A 14,997-nucleotide genomic window follows, 5' to 3' on the forward strand; every position below is an offset into this window, starting at 1 on the left:
GGGGACGCAATGCCTTGCCCAAACCTTTCAGTACTACCGCATTCAGAGCTGTAGCTCAATGTCCTGCAAGGTTTTCTTTGGCCATGTCTCTTTCTGGTACATCCAGATCTTCTGCGTTTCCAGAAGAGGTAGTAGGACTCGAGTACACAAATTACCTGTTGGCAAACATAGCGAGCACGTTCTGAGACAGTCCATTTCTGCCCTTGGCATCATTCCTCCTGCTGGGAAACCGTCTGGGAGGGATTCTGTTTTGCTGGGGAAATAAGCAAATATTAGTTCCCAAACCAGTGTGTGAAATTGCCTCATGCTCTATACTTTAAACCACGAATCTGGACAGAAGTACTGTAATAAAAGGAAGAACATGCAGTACTCCTCAGCTAATGAGAAGAAAGTGGCTTTTTGACCAAATTCTGAAATGCTGGCAGCTTGTATCCAGATCTTTTTCACATTAGGAGTTGTCTAAGATAGATGAAGGATGAAATCTAGGTCTAAGAATCTGCTGTGTTCCTACTACTGTCCTATAAACACATTTTTTGTACTTCAGATCACTATTAAATGACTGAAAGCCTGCCATACCAAGGCAGTAAGACTTAAAAAGTATGGCAGATTTTTGTGATTCTTGCACTCTCTAGCAAAATCAAGTTTGCAAGGGACGCACTGTGCAGTAGAAGGTTAACCTAGAAGGGTCTTGTGAGCATCTGTTCCCTGTGCACCTTGTATATTGTGTGCCACAGAATAAACCACAACCTGCTTTAATACATCTAAGAAGACCTCATAAAAGGAGACAGTAAAAGGCCATTATTGCAATTTGATGCTATCGGGGAGCTACTGGGTAGATGGAGTTGGTAACAGGCTGAGTAGCCTACAGTCCATGCTGTGTAAGCAGGGAAAAAAAAATCCAGTTCTTACCGACCTGATTTTGAGGAATGTTCCTTCCTGAGAGTAGATCTGGCTGAAAATAAAGCAAAAATGCATAGTTTTAATGTGCATATCCACAGTATGTTAAATTGGATTAAGTTATAGTACAGTGCTCCCGCTGTGCTAGAGGGTCATGCAAGTGCTTACTTTTTAAGACTGGATCAAATATTGTTTAAACTTCAATTCAGTTATGAATGTTTCAGAATATGGATAAACTTTAACTAAAGGTATGTTGGTGTTATTCAGAAGATACAGTACTCTTGTGCATTTTAAGTTTATTTAAAAGTAAGATGTGGTTGGTCAGCTGCCAGTATGGGATTGAGGAAAGTGTAGGTTGCCTCCGTGAAAGAAAAGGAAAATAAATTCAGTCTCTGAAAACAAGAATTCCAGTTTCCAGATTTAAAAAAAAAAAAAAAAAAAAGGCTTGTAACATGAGAATATTGCATAAAGCTGTGTGTATGTGTGGAAAGAGATGTGAATCACCAGTGCATATGGTGGAAAATAGTCTAATGATTTGGTGTGTGCTTGGTCATCCAGGTACCAAATTAACCATAAGTAAATGAAAAACTCCATTAAATATTATGTTGAATGTCCCACTGTGTATATAACATGCTTGTTAAAATTCCTGTAATATCCAATACTTAGTGAGCAATTTGGTAGCAATTATTTTTCATTCTTTGAGTATTTATTTTTTCTGTGTGTGTGTATTATACAAATATATATGTGTCTGTATATACACATAAATATATATGTGTATGTAATACACACACACATATATTTTTATACTTACTGACAAAGCAAAACAAATGACTTGGCTCACCATGCCTGAGCGTAACAGAATCCATTTACCCAGATTTTTTCCTCTGCCTTACTGGAGCAGACTCTAATCAAAGGTTTCCTAAGGTTTCTTAGTCATATTATTACTGTTGTTCTTTTTTGGTTTCTCCCCCAACCCCATGTTCTAGCACAAGTGTTCTAGCACTGCTTTCCTTTCTTGCCAAGGGTGAGCAAGGAGGTCGTTTGCAGGTTTGGGAAGCAACAGCCAATGTGCTTGTCCAGCAGGCTGCTGAGTGAAGGGAAGATGCGGTCTCATAGCTGATTCTGTAACTCCCAGTTTTGCACAGGCAAACAAGAAGAGCCTGTTACTGGCAGAGGAGCTTTTGATGTAAAAACTGAGACTATAACTCTGACCTAACATTTGCGGGGTAGCCCTTGAAATGATTGTTTTGAACACCTGGCTGCAGGTGGGAGTTGAGTATTCTGGAATAAGGGGTAGGGTATACTAGGAGATGGTAAAATACATAGTTGGTGGTAAAATACAAATAATTTAGATGAATAAAATTGTCAAAATTAAGGGGAGCACAAACAGGTGTTTTTTAAAGGAAGGTGAAGACATTTTTTTTTTCAGGGGTATTAATAGTAGATGTACTTAAATGGCAGTTTAAACGGAGTGCCTTGGCCTGGCACTTAGGCAGTGAAACAACTCAAGGTGCTCAGCAGGCTGTGGGACCAGCTGGATGCTGACATTGCTGCAGGGGAGGGGATGAAAATGTAAATGTGTGTGGGACTGTGGTAGCCCTGGCTCGGTTTGACTTAAACGACTGTGAAACTGCACCTTTAGGGTAATGTTGCAGTAAATTCTTTGTGAGGGCTGCCTCTCAAAGGCAGTATTAGGAAAAAAACAACCCATATATGTCTGTCAGGACTTGGTTTCCCTTTCTGTGTCTCTGAAATGTAAAATTAATTTTGCCTATTTAAGTGTAACTGCTTCAGGGTTCCTCCCACCCCTTGTTCTCTCTCAGTCCCTAGCTTGACTCTTCAGCTGTGATCAGACAGCTTTCCAGAAACAAAGGGTAATGCTTACTGATGTTCTCAGAAGGTGAGACAGCCATACTGGCTTATTTTCCCTTTTGCCCTATTGTTCTGCCATTTCACTTTTCTTTTGGTAGTTTCAGTGATAGTTGAAACTTGAACTCTTGAATAGTTGGAGTTGCTTAAAAAAATAATCTTCTTTAAGCAGAAAGTTTGTATGAAAATGCTCTGGCTGCTGCCTTTGTTCAACTTGCTTTTGCGTCTTTGAGATGTGTCGAGGTGGTGGTTTATGACCAGGTCTGTGCCTTTCCTTAAAATGCTAAGCAGTATTAATGTTCCACCACTTCATGCGTTTCAATAACAGAGCTGTCTTTTGGCACAATAGTTGTAAAGATAGATGAGAAAAGTAGTTCTACTATACTTCTTCAAGAGAGGTATGAACTGGCAAAGTGACTTGACTTTTTGCCTTGAAATTTGCTGGATCTCTCTGGCTGCTGGTAGCTTGAGATTTTGCAGTGGGTAACTTCAGGACATGTCACTACAGCTCTATTGGGTGAACGATAAGTGTCATCAAACTGAGAGGGAAGAGTAAAAGTAAGAATGGGAGAAGTATTTAGTGTGTTAAAATTGAAACCTCCTTATCCGATGACCAGCGGTAGTACGTCTTAACCATTTTTTTTAGGCTATGTTCTCTTTATTTTGGCCTCTGGTGCAGAGTACCTAATGTGAACTCTGCTCCAGTCTGTTGTATGTGCACATTGACATAACTGAACCAAAGGAATGTACATTCTAGAGTAGACATCTTGATGTGCAGTTTGCCATGTCCTTTCAGGCTACATTCACCTAAGAGCCTCATAACCTACTTAGGAGGCTGCTTAACAGGTGTTTGTGCTGTTAATGTAAATACAAGCACCTACACTTTCCTGGGTATCTTCTTTAAGAGCTTCTTTTTTTTTTTTTTTTTTTTTTCTTTAATAAGAAAAAGATGAATCACATTGTGGTGCCTGAGGGATCAGGCTTTGTTGCACATACTGCAAGAAGAATTATCTTTGACGTCAAAGAGCTCTCAAGTTCATTGAAGACTCCAGCTCCTATGCAGTTGGAGCTGAACGTAACATCTGATTATGGTAGCAAGTTGTGGACCTAGGAGAGACTGAAGGGCAAGAGGGAGCTCAGTTGTGTGGCAAGAGATCTGTGACAAAACATGATCTCTAATACTGCAGTTTTCACTAAGAAGGCCCTGATGCCCACTAGCCTGCTCGGTGCTCAGCTGGGTGGCTTGCAGCAATTGCAGGGGTGTGGGGGTAAAGTAAATAATTTAAAATTGCTTTGTTGTTAATCTTTAGTTGCCCAGGAATCTTGTGGGATGAAAGATGAAATGGGAGTTTGCTGTCTTGGGAAGAGGGAGACAGCCCTTTTCTGCTTGTGATGGGGTAGGGTTGGATGCCTGCTTATGTCTTTCAAAATACTTTACTGCCTTGCCTCTGTAGTAAGTGGTTATTGGAAAGAAAGAGGGACAGGATGATTTGTCTCTACCCAACTTACCTCTGACTGTTTCAGAGCGACTTGCTGTGTGCAGTGTCTGCAGCTCTTCACTCACGGCTCCACCATGGTATTTGTTCAGCATTGCTGCTGGTGGCTGTGCGTGACTGCTGCCTTTTGGTTTATTCTTCTGTCTGCTGAAGTTTTGAAGCTTTGCCACATCCTCAGAAATGGGTCAGGGTTTGCTTTGCCTCTTGTAAAGATGATTCCGTGCCTGGGGCTGCAAATCTTGCTAGGGTCAGCCTAAATTTGACTATATAAAACATGTGGAAGTGGATAAAATAAGACCTACTGGTTTTTGGCATTGTTAGAGAACGCCTGGTTGATAAACATGACCAAATAAGTATCTCTTTGGGAGATGATTTTCACAGCCTTTATTTTTTGGAAGGTAAGATGGCTAACTCCTTGCTATAATTTTTTTTCCCTGACTCCTGGGAAAAGGATATGATTGTCAGAAATGTGCACCATTCTTATTCGAAAATCCATTTACATGATCAGATTATGGGAATACATTCTGATTTGTTTTAAGCTTTTTTTTGCCTTTCTGTAGGTATCTTCAGTGAGAGTAATGATCGTGATCTCCTGTGTAGTACGACTATATATTGGATAGTAAAATAAGTAATTCAGTATAATAGCATTTAGTATAACAGCATTCACAAATATTTAACTTTTGGAATTACTGTGGTATCAGATACTTTGAATGTAAGCAGAGCTGGCTCAATTCCAGTCATATTTGTGGAGACAAATACTGCGGATGCTCGCAGGTCAAAACATGATGGTACTACTTTGAAAAAGAAGCAAGGGCTATCTGTGTTGTAAAGCCAAGCAGTTATGAATTGCTAAAATCACAGCTGCTGTTTTAATCTCAGTTTTTTGTCCCCTTGTATTTGCCTGGTGTAACTGGGTGATGTAGGAGTCCAGAGGGAAATGCAGTGTGTGCTCAGGTAATTAAAGTCTGTGATATAATGCATACACATTGGGAGACAGAATTAAGGTTGCACTATCATCTGTAAATCTTGCCTTTGCTAATTTGAGTGCATGATTTTCTAACTGCTCCCCACCCCTCAAGAACCCCCCAAAAAAACACACTGGAAACAGAACTCTCTGCCTGATCTTGGCAGCTGGTTGTGTATCCTGAGACTCTGCAAGCTAGAGTGCTGCTGCCTTCAGGGACAACTTATGATAGCCATCAACAAGAAAAGGTGATGCTTTGGACTGACATGCCTACACTGGCATTTAAAGTTTCCGGCTCAAATAGCTTTAAAATAAATGCAAATTTAAAATATGTATTCTTTTAAATCAACTCTCTTATGTACTTCAGAAGATTAGACTACATTTCTGTCAAAGAGGTACTTTTTCATCAGGACAACTGAAGACAGGTCCGTACTGCCAGAACTAGTTTCCTGTTGAAATGTAAACATTTGTTTTACCCTCCCTCTATCATTTATGTCATTAGCTAGTCTTTAGAAAACAAAACCCGAATGTCATGCTGCTTTAAATAAGGAAAAGAACATTCCCATTCTCCCAAGCAGCCCCTGTTTGCATTAAAAAACAGATGAAGCTGTTTGGATCAGACTTAGCAAAACAAACAGTGTTCTTTGGATTAAAAACCAAGGGATGGTAAATTTGCCTCGGAACTAAAAAGTCGTGAATAACTGGAAATTATGACTTCATGGTGTCTATTAGACTATCTGAGCTGCCACAGGACATATCTGGGGCATACTCTTCCTATGAGTTAGTTGCTGTAATTTGTAATGGTCATGTTGTGAGCCCTCCAAATGTCAGCATCCTGTTTACTTGCTTTTAAGCCCAACAGTTACTACATTTTATGTCTCCAGTTTGTGCTATTGGAAGAATGTAGCCTGTGATATGTAGAATGGATACCTCCCCTGGCGGAGCTGACACTGAGTTGTTTTGCAGTCCTTGATTTGTTGGATGAAGACATTACGTACAGTTATCGGTAAAGCACAAATACCTTATGTTTTGTATGCTGCAGAAATGGACCTGTAGTTACACTAAAAAAAAAAAAGCGCAGCTGCTTGAAATGAAATTGGAATATTGCTGATATAAGTAAAAATTTAATTGTTTGTTTCTAAAGATTGTTCTGGCCTAAGTGATAACCTGTCTTATTTCCATGAGTTTTCCAGCAATATCAGTGGTGATACCTTTTGGGACAGCAGGTGCACAGTTTATTTCCTGTGTAATTTTAGGGATGTTTTTGTCATGTATACATTTATATTTGGCACTCTGAATGACATCTAAATGTGTAGCTTGCTACCAGGTTGTATGAAATGGGAAGAAATGCCTGTGGCATGGATACTATGTACAAGGCCCCTCTCTAATAAGCAGAAGTGGTTCTCTCCTGCACAGGAATGAGCATAATTCCTGAAATGGCCAGTTTTGTTGCTTTGCCCACACAACATTACTTTCTTTGATCTTTATTAACTGAGTGCTTATTCTTGTTTGACATGCAAATACATTGCAGGCTGAGATTGAGGTCTATATTAAGGTCAAATGAGTGCTTTGTATATGTGACGTCAAACTTACGAGGGGAGTCTATTTCTGTTTCTGGGAGCAAGATAACTTCTTGAGAGACAGAAATAATGCACTTTTCTGTCCTGTTATGCTGAAGTAATGATACTGAACAATGCATTACTGTGAGTTTTGTCTCCATTTAGAATGTCTTACATCAGAGTATTAAAGGATAGACTACTTGGAAGATACCAATCCTGGAGCTCTTTTCCCCATTTGGCCTTGACTTTGGGCTATTACACCCCATTATAAATTATCTGAATATCTTTATTGTATCCTACTATTTGAAATACGCAGAAGCATACTTGTAGTTACTTGCTAAGTTGCTAAGTTTAATCACCTTGTGTTGGTGATTAAACAGTAAGTCAAAGCAAGAGTACTGTCTCTCTTAAAAAATTGGAAGTCGTCTCCTGACATGTCACTTTTTCAGAATCTTTTTGCCAATAAATTAAGCCAATGAGTTCTTGCTGTGCTTGGCTGGTTTTTCAGTTGCATTCAGTGTTTCTCCTTCTTGTCTGCTGCGCTTTTTGCTTCCATCTCTCTCCTCTTTGTCCTGTCCTAAATATATATACTTGCTCCTACCTAAAGGCTGTGATACTGCATGATGGTCGCTGCCTCTCAGATCTGCTTAAATTCACCTCAGAAAAGAGTATTTGTGCTGGGTGCAGTGCGATTCCCTGTCTTGGCTGTGAGGTGCTATGATAATAAACTACCACAGTAAACAAAAATTGGGTTTGTACAACTTGTTTGAAAATACCCACAGCATGAAGTAATTCCACCAGTCAGTGCTTGGAGCCCTGTCCCAGAAACAGCTGTCTTTATGGTGGGGAACAGTGAACTCTCTTCATAAAAGATAGCAGTGGATGGGTCTGTGCCTCAGCATCTGTGTGGTGCTAATCTTTCTCTCTGTCTTCTCTCGCAGCCTTAATTTTTTCTCTTCCTTAAGCCAGTAAGATCAAGCTACATTGCAGTCTTCTGGGGAAAGCACTGTCTTCTGCTGGCAACATCTGAGGCTCAGCAAAGAAATGTTGCATAAATAAAAATAAACAGCAGCCACTGATCCTGGGGACAAGCAAGGTTTTTTGTCGTAGGGCACAAGAGTATTAGCATACCAACTTGTGTTAACATGAAGGAGAAATAGGCCTAGGACCTGTAGTCCTCAGAGGTGATACCAGCTTGTCAAACCAGGACATGTGAAAAGAGATCAGTACCCTGTGATGCGGCACTGTGACTTGTAAGATACTCACCCAGCAACTTTTGTATGCCTAGGTTTGTATGCCTAAGTTAGCAACAGTAGTGGTAGAGGGTGTGGTGGTAGGTGTATGTCGGCGTTTTGCATCACGCTGCACACATATTCGTGTGGCTTGAGCTTTGAGGATTCAGCCCCCTCCTTAGGATCTTTAAAATGGGGCTTATACCATAAGCTAGTTAAAGGAATGGGTCAAATTAAATGCTTTAGCTTAAAGTCGATGTGGATTTAGTTGTATCACCTTCTCAGTCACTGCCCAGCAACAGTGCTGGCATAAAGGTGTCCGATTTGTGGCTGGTACAAGTCCAGGAGAGCCCCGTATTAGGTGTACCTGAAGGGCTATGGAACAATGCCTTGCGTTTGAAGCACACTGGTGATTTGAGTTTGCCCAGTTTGAGGTTTCTGCGATGAAACCTAAATTTAGCACAAACCCGCATTGACTAATTTTAACATTCTGCTGCTGCATGAGGCTCTGTCTAGAGTTACGTGGCATCGGTGATCGTAGCTGAGGCTTGCCTTGATGCTCTAAAATAGTAGCTGGACTTCAGGTCTGGTTTTTTTTTCTCCCTAGATGTATTAATATTACAACGCTAAAGGCATGTATTTTGCGATGCCTACCCTTTGTAGTTTCCATCGCAAGATATTCTCCCACTGTGGTTAAATGTGGATCTCAAAGCAATGAGCTGAGCCAACTCTGCAGAGCTCCGTTAACACCTTAAATAATTTTTTGCATTGCTTCCGACTTTGCAGCGGGCTCTGACTGCGCTCCTGTGCATTGCGTACTGAAGCGAAGGCCGAATTGTTGGCTTGCCCTGGTCACTCGTGTGCAGCGCCTGTGGGTATTGCTGTGCAGCTGCTGCAGGGTTGAGGGACAGGACAGGAGTCTGATAGCATCAGAACTGGGATAGCTGCAAGGGGGTTAGGGTGACATGGTTCCTAAATGCAATAATAATCATTGTAACCTGTACTTGTGTGGATATAGATCTTTTAGTCTGCAAAGCGCGATGAATTGTGCTGTAAGTTATCCCCTATGTCTGTAACTAGATCTTCAGGCAGGCTGGGGGGAATCTGGTCAAGGGAATGGTTTTGAAACCCTCTTAACAACAATGCTGCAAACTGGTGACAGTCACGCGATTCTGTAGCAGATAGTATCCAAAGCTTCGTTTTAACTCTGCAAAGAATTACTTCTTCAGGAATATAAGCCAGCTGCTGGACCCAGACTGTTCTTGTTTTTCTTACAGAAGTTGAAAAAAATGTTGAAAGCGTTAAAGCAAATGAAAAGAAATATATTTGAATTGTGCATTGTCTGTGTGATGTAGTTACAGGATGGAGGAAATGAGGAAATACTATCCAGTCTGAGCTTGTATACTTTACCTGATATAACTTAAAAAGCTTCGGCTATACGATACAGAGTGGTAATCCTGTACTGTCTTGGATCCAGGATGGGAGAGCACCCTTTTCTCTAAATAGGCTTTGATGCTAACAATTATAGTTTAGATTTCTATTTAAGTGAAGCCATAAATTATTCTTAGTTACAGTTGATGCATCTTTTCCACTTGAAAATTTGAAAGAAAGGATACCATTCATTTATGTTGGACTGTGATAATTATCATCTTCATCTTGTCTGTTTTTAATATGTTTAAGATTTCTACTTTACATTTAAAAACAAAGACTGTAAGAAATTATAATTATGCGACAATTAGAAGTGTAAAATGAATGTTTTAAACTGATGATCTCTCCACCCCTCCCTAATTTATTTCAGGTTTATGACTCCGACTGTTGCGACAGCATTCTTCTGGAGCTGCGGGAATATCTGCCAAAATACTTCGGTGTCTGGTCACCACCTACTGCACCAAATGGTACTGTTCTAATTTTATCTGTTAATGCAAACCTCCTGGAAAAATCTTCTGGAGATTGATTTTTGGCAGTTGCGAGCTCCGTGGGGTTTTTTTGGTTTTGTTTTGTAACCCGCTAGTGTTCCCACTAACAACCGGTTCCAGTTTGCAGTCCTCTGGCTGGATTAGGTATTTGGGGGTCTTCCTCCCAGGGGAGATGGGGCATGGCCGTTTGTATGGCAAACGTTTCCTGAGTAGCTGGACCTGATGCATATTGCCCTGGAGCTGCTGCTCTGGTCTGGGTTATGTCGGCAGAGTGGACTGGTTGCATGTTTATGTCTGGTCAGGCCATTGGAGCCAGAGCCAGGTCCTGTGTGGGTGTGTAAGGAAGAAAAAATGGATAGGTTGGGGCCTAAGGCGAGGTGTTCAAACTGGAATCTGCTGCTGGATCTCCAGAGGTTGGATGCCATCGCTGTGCCTTATCATACAAAGCAGATGTTTCAGGAGGTACCTTGCTGGGGAGCTCTGCTTGTCATCCTCTGTTACTCGTTTGAATGGAACAAAGCTCTGGTATCTAAACTTTGTGTTTCTAAAACATGTTAGGAGTCAGGAAGAAAAAGGTATTTTGGGATGGCAATTGGAAGATTGTCTCTCCAAGAGAAAAGAGATATTATTGATGTATTTAAAACAGAAACTAGTTTTTCTTCTGGGGACTTTTCTTACTCACACTGGGAAAATGGAGCTTTGGGAACGTACAGAAACAAAAGGATGCCGTCGAGTCCGTTTAAATACATGGGCACCAAAACTAGATGCTGTGCTCCTTTAATGTAACTCTGACTTTCTTTGCTTATGCTGTCACTTGATAGACTTGTTTTCCAAAGAGAGTAGTAAGACAGTGTCCAAAGGCACTGTCTAAATTCTACAGAAAGAAATGCAAGGAGGACTGTGGTAGTACCCAGCACTTTCTTGGCTCAGATTTGCCTTCACACTTTCATGTTTGGCACTAACTCAAATAGCTCCACCAGAGCTATCTTTTTCCTTCCCTCATAATTTTATGTGTGTCATGGAGCTCACGTAATGTCCCCTCCAAATTGCAAATCAATGTTTTCTATTCACAGTAGGATCTTAAGACATAAAAATATGTGGTCTAGCCAAGATACAGTAATTCAACACAACCCTAGTTTACTTTGGGAATTCACTAGCTCTGTGCACCATGGGGCTGAATTTTGGCAGGTCTCCACCAGTAGTCCAGATGTAGCCAGTAGGAATAACTGTTTAAAGGAAGAGTAACTTTTTATTTTGTTTGGTTTGCTTCTTGAAAAGACGGTGCTATCAGGAACCCTCTTCATAGAAAGCTATGGCAGGGGTTCAAACAAAACACTCCATTGCCAACTCTGTTATCTCAAGTATTAATGAGTTTTGTGTAGTCTTGATAGAAATCAAATAAACTGGAGATGATGGAGCTTAACACAACGTGTGTGTACTGGATACATCCAAAGCTAAGGAGGTAGCCATTCACATTGGAAGTGGTTTAACAGGTGTTTGCAAACGCAGTTTTGCTAATGCCAGATGTGAAGGAAAACCTCTGTGATGCATTTGTGTGCGTGCATAGGTGCTTGGCACCAGAGGTGAAGAACATCAGCAGTGTTGCATTTCAACTGGATAAGCAGTAGGAAAAAAGTTTAGAAAAACAGGAAGGGGAAGTAACCACACAGAGGAGGGATGTGGAGAGGCTGTTTGGGGGAAATGGGGGACAGGTAACCAACCCATCCCCACAAATTAGGTGTGGATTAAGCTCTGGTTCAAAAGATTGAACAATATGCTTAGCTGCTGTGGTGCTTCCCAGTGACATTAGATGAGGGAATCTAGCAGCTAGAAAGGTATCTAGTTCTTAAATGTAGATTGAAGATGTACTTGTTGGTTTTTTTGCAGTCTTGACATTGGAAGCCTGACCTTTCCTTTGGCAGTCACTGCTCTACAGACTCTGGGGACACAGCTCCATACAACCTCTGACAGTGAACCCAGTGATTCCTTGTTGTTGCTAAATTGGCCATAGGTGACTTCTGAAACACCAAATATTAAGTTAAACAGTCTATCAGTTACCAAACTGTGCTTCCTGCATGTCCTGAACTATATATATTTTCTAAGAGTGTTTGTGTGGAGGAGCAACAGCTTGCCTGGTTTGCCAGAGCAGAGAGAGGATGGCCATTGGTGTCCTCATTTTTTATAAAGTTCTTCTATTTATGAGATAAGGAAGAAAGAGGGCTCTTCGATGAATGGTGTCTTGTATGTGTAGCAATATAGTTATTATCCTGGGTAGAGGGTTGAGAGTTTGAGTGGGTTCATACAGACATGAAGAGAATTGTAGCCTTGTGGTAGGAAAAAACCAGACTAACTTAATTTAGGACCACTCTGAACTTGATCTTGAAGCAGGAAGTGCAGTGGGTAAGGTGGAGAACACAAGAAGTTTATTTTCTTAGAGAAATATTTAGGGAGAAAGCATCAGTTTTCTATGCTGAAAATGTAGATGACTGGATCAAACTGCTAGCTAGAAGGGGTGAAATCTATTAAGTGTAAATGAGAATATAGGAAGTGTGACAAAAAGATGGGCTGATAGTCACAGTATCAATAAAATTTTGTAAAGTAACTGTCCTGTTATGCTGAAATTGCATACCTAGTACTACTGCACAGGAGATGGAGTTAGAGATAGGTAACACTCCATCTCCCTAAGCTAATCTAAAACTGAAGTGAGATAATTTGATTTGAACTTTGTGTTTGCTGGCATTGTGGGCATTTGGAGTTTATTAATAAAGAAGTGGAAAAGTTGTTATAAAGATGTAGGAGCCATCTTAAGCTTTTTATATCTCCTGAGAGTTCTGGTTTTTGCTGCCTACTTGTTGCCCCTGCATATTTTTAAGTAACTTGACTGCTGCTCATTTCATACTGTGCTCTAATTTTTGTTGCCTAAACTGAGAACAGGGTAGATAAATACAAGCCAGCTTCAAACCTTTCTTTTCTTGCCTTGGTGCTGGGAGCAACTGAGGCTTTTCCCTGCTTATTCATATGGTTTGAGAGATGTCTTGTGAGTTTTGAGAAGTCAGACGCCCCAAGTTATTTTGTCCCTTCTGATTCCAGTGAGGACTGAAAGAATCAGCATGTACGTGCTGAAGTCTGCAGTGGTTCATGCCATGCATACTTGCTGAATTTTGGTGGTCTTTCAGTTTGTCTCCTTTAGGACTGTAATAAAATATGTAAATAATACCTCAAGCCACATCTTCCTGCCTCCTTCCCTGCCACTGAAAAATAGAAAGGGGGAGGGCAAGTCTCTGAGGAATGATTTGTTTAAATCCTTGAAATATATAGTCAGGATTATTTACCAAAGCTAAGAATCAAAAATCCTTAGGAATTCTTTTCTCTGCAGGGGATTTTAAGTTAACCTGTTTTTAGATGGCGAATGCATGATTTGCAGAAGCACGTTGGGTTAGCAGTGTACTACACAATAATTCAGAAAATCTGAACTGCTTGAAAAATCTGCCATTTTTTGTTTAACAAAACAGAGGAAGGAGAGTGCTCTAGTTACCTAGGCTCAGCTGCAGACTTGTTGATGACCTTGAGAAGGACACTTGGGGTCAGATCCTCAAAGACTATGAGAGCACCTGACTTGAAAAGTAGAGCAGTGATACCTACTGATGCCTGAATCTGAAGCTTACTTTGTTTGCCTGAGTCTTAATGCTTCGAGATATTGTAGGGGTAACTGTTGAAAGCTGCGATATGTTCTGATACTGTGGTTTTGGGATCTGTTGCAGTAGACCGTAGATCTTGAACGCAACACCAGTAAGAACTGAACAGTGCCAGGAAAGATGAAGCGTAAACATCTGATGCGTTTTTCTGAAGCTGTAATGAGAAGAAATAACTTGCTATAATACTTTATCTGTGGTGGCATTGCTCTTCTCACAAGGACAAAAAGCTTTTTGAGAGTGGGGGTGTGCATGGAACAGATGTAACACAGTCTTAATTCTGACCTAGCAGTTAGCTAACGATGCAGACTTAAATAATACCAAAAAGTGTGAAAGAAATGAGTCATTTCTGGATAATTCACAGGCTTTTTAAAGTAATTAGTATTTCCCAGGGTTAGTGTTAGCTCCTAAGTTATTTTAATGCTTTATTTTTTTAAAATAGTAATTGTTACATTTTTAGGAGGTCAGTAAGGGAGGTATTCTAGCTTAACAGATCTGAAATGGATGGGGAACTAAAAAGTCACAGATATTTAGAACTTTTACATATTTTGGAGGTGTTGAATGCTGGTGCTGTATGCTTCAAAAGAGGGATTTGGACCAGTGGAGTAGAGGACAGAGGATAACCATGGGTGCTCTACAAATGCTTTTGATGGGAAGAGGATGGCTATCTTGCCGGCATGTTGTCTGAAGGGAAGTATGCTAGGTTTTGGGAAATTTAAGTTCTGCTTTTGAAGGTAGTTATGGGTTCTCTTTTTGTTGTATTACAGAAATAGATGTTTTATACTACTTAATATACAGTTATATTTTAGGGTTGATAAAAACATTGCATCTAAACAATTTGTATAATTTGTGGTAACTTGCAATCTGTATAATTTTGTATTTGTAGCAGTTTGAGTCCGGAGGTACTCACAACATAATCCAAAGCATTTTGGAGTTGGTGGAGAAGGACTGCAGACATTTTCTGAGATGTTTTTGTATTTTTTTTTTTCCCCACCTCCCATGGCATACGCCTGGCTCGGTGCTTTTGAGAGCTAAGTGCTGAAAACCTTGATTTTCACTTAGTTGTTGTTTTCTGGATTGTTTTAGAGGGGTGACACAAATATATTGATTACAGTGATTTCTGTAAGATGCAAAAAGGATAGGTGTGAAGGATGACACTTAGACTTTTACAATTTTAATAACAGATAGCTAAAAGGTTATATGGACTCCCCTGGATTCAGTAGTGGTTCCCCAAAGCCCTGCAAAAGCCGTGGTAATACCTGACTGAATTAGACCTGTGTATAAAAACTTTGAATAGAAAAAGTGGCACCTGCAGTTCAGGTAATAACAGAATACACTTCCTGGTAGGCAGAGTATTTGTCCCACTTCTCCT

The 14,997-nt window shown here is 40.4% G+C and overlaps 1 protein-coding gene across 2 annotated transcripts in view; it reads left to right on the plus strand.

The window, feature by feature from the left end:
• The window catches only part of IPMK (inositol polyphosphate multikinase), a 43,705-nt gene that overhangs the window by 12,011 nt on the left and 16,697 nt on the right, over positions 1 to 14,997 (plus strand). For both annotated transcript variants that reach the window (XR_012650074.1, XM_075025446.1), the window contains exon 3: positions 9,816 to 9,912. Coding sequence is in view for 1 of the 2 variants with exons in the window: in XM_075025446.1 (XP_074881547.1) it covers positions 9,816 to 9,912 (97 nt within the window). In the remaining variant the exon portion in view is untranslated. The remainder of the gene's footprint in view (positions 1 to 9,815; positions 9,913 to 14,997) is intronic.

The sequence above is a fragment of the Buteo buteo genome, chromosome 4 (assembly GCF_964188355.1).
Source record: "Buteo buteo chromosome 4, bButBut1.hap1.1, whole genome shotgun sequence".
In the NCBI taxonomy this organism is placed as follows: Eukaryota; Metazoa; Chordata; class Aves; order Accipitriformes; family Accipitridae; genus Buteo; species Buteo buteo.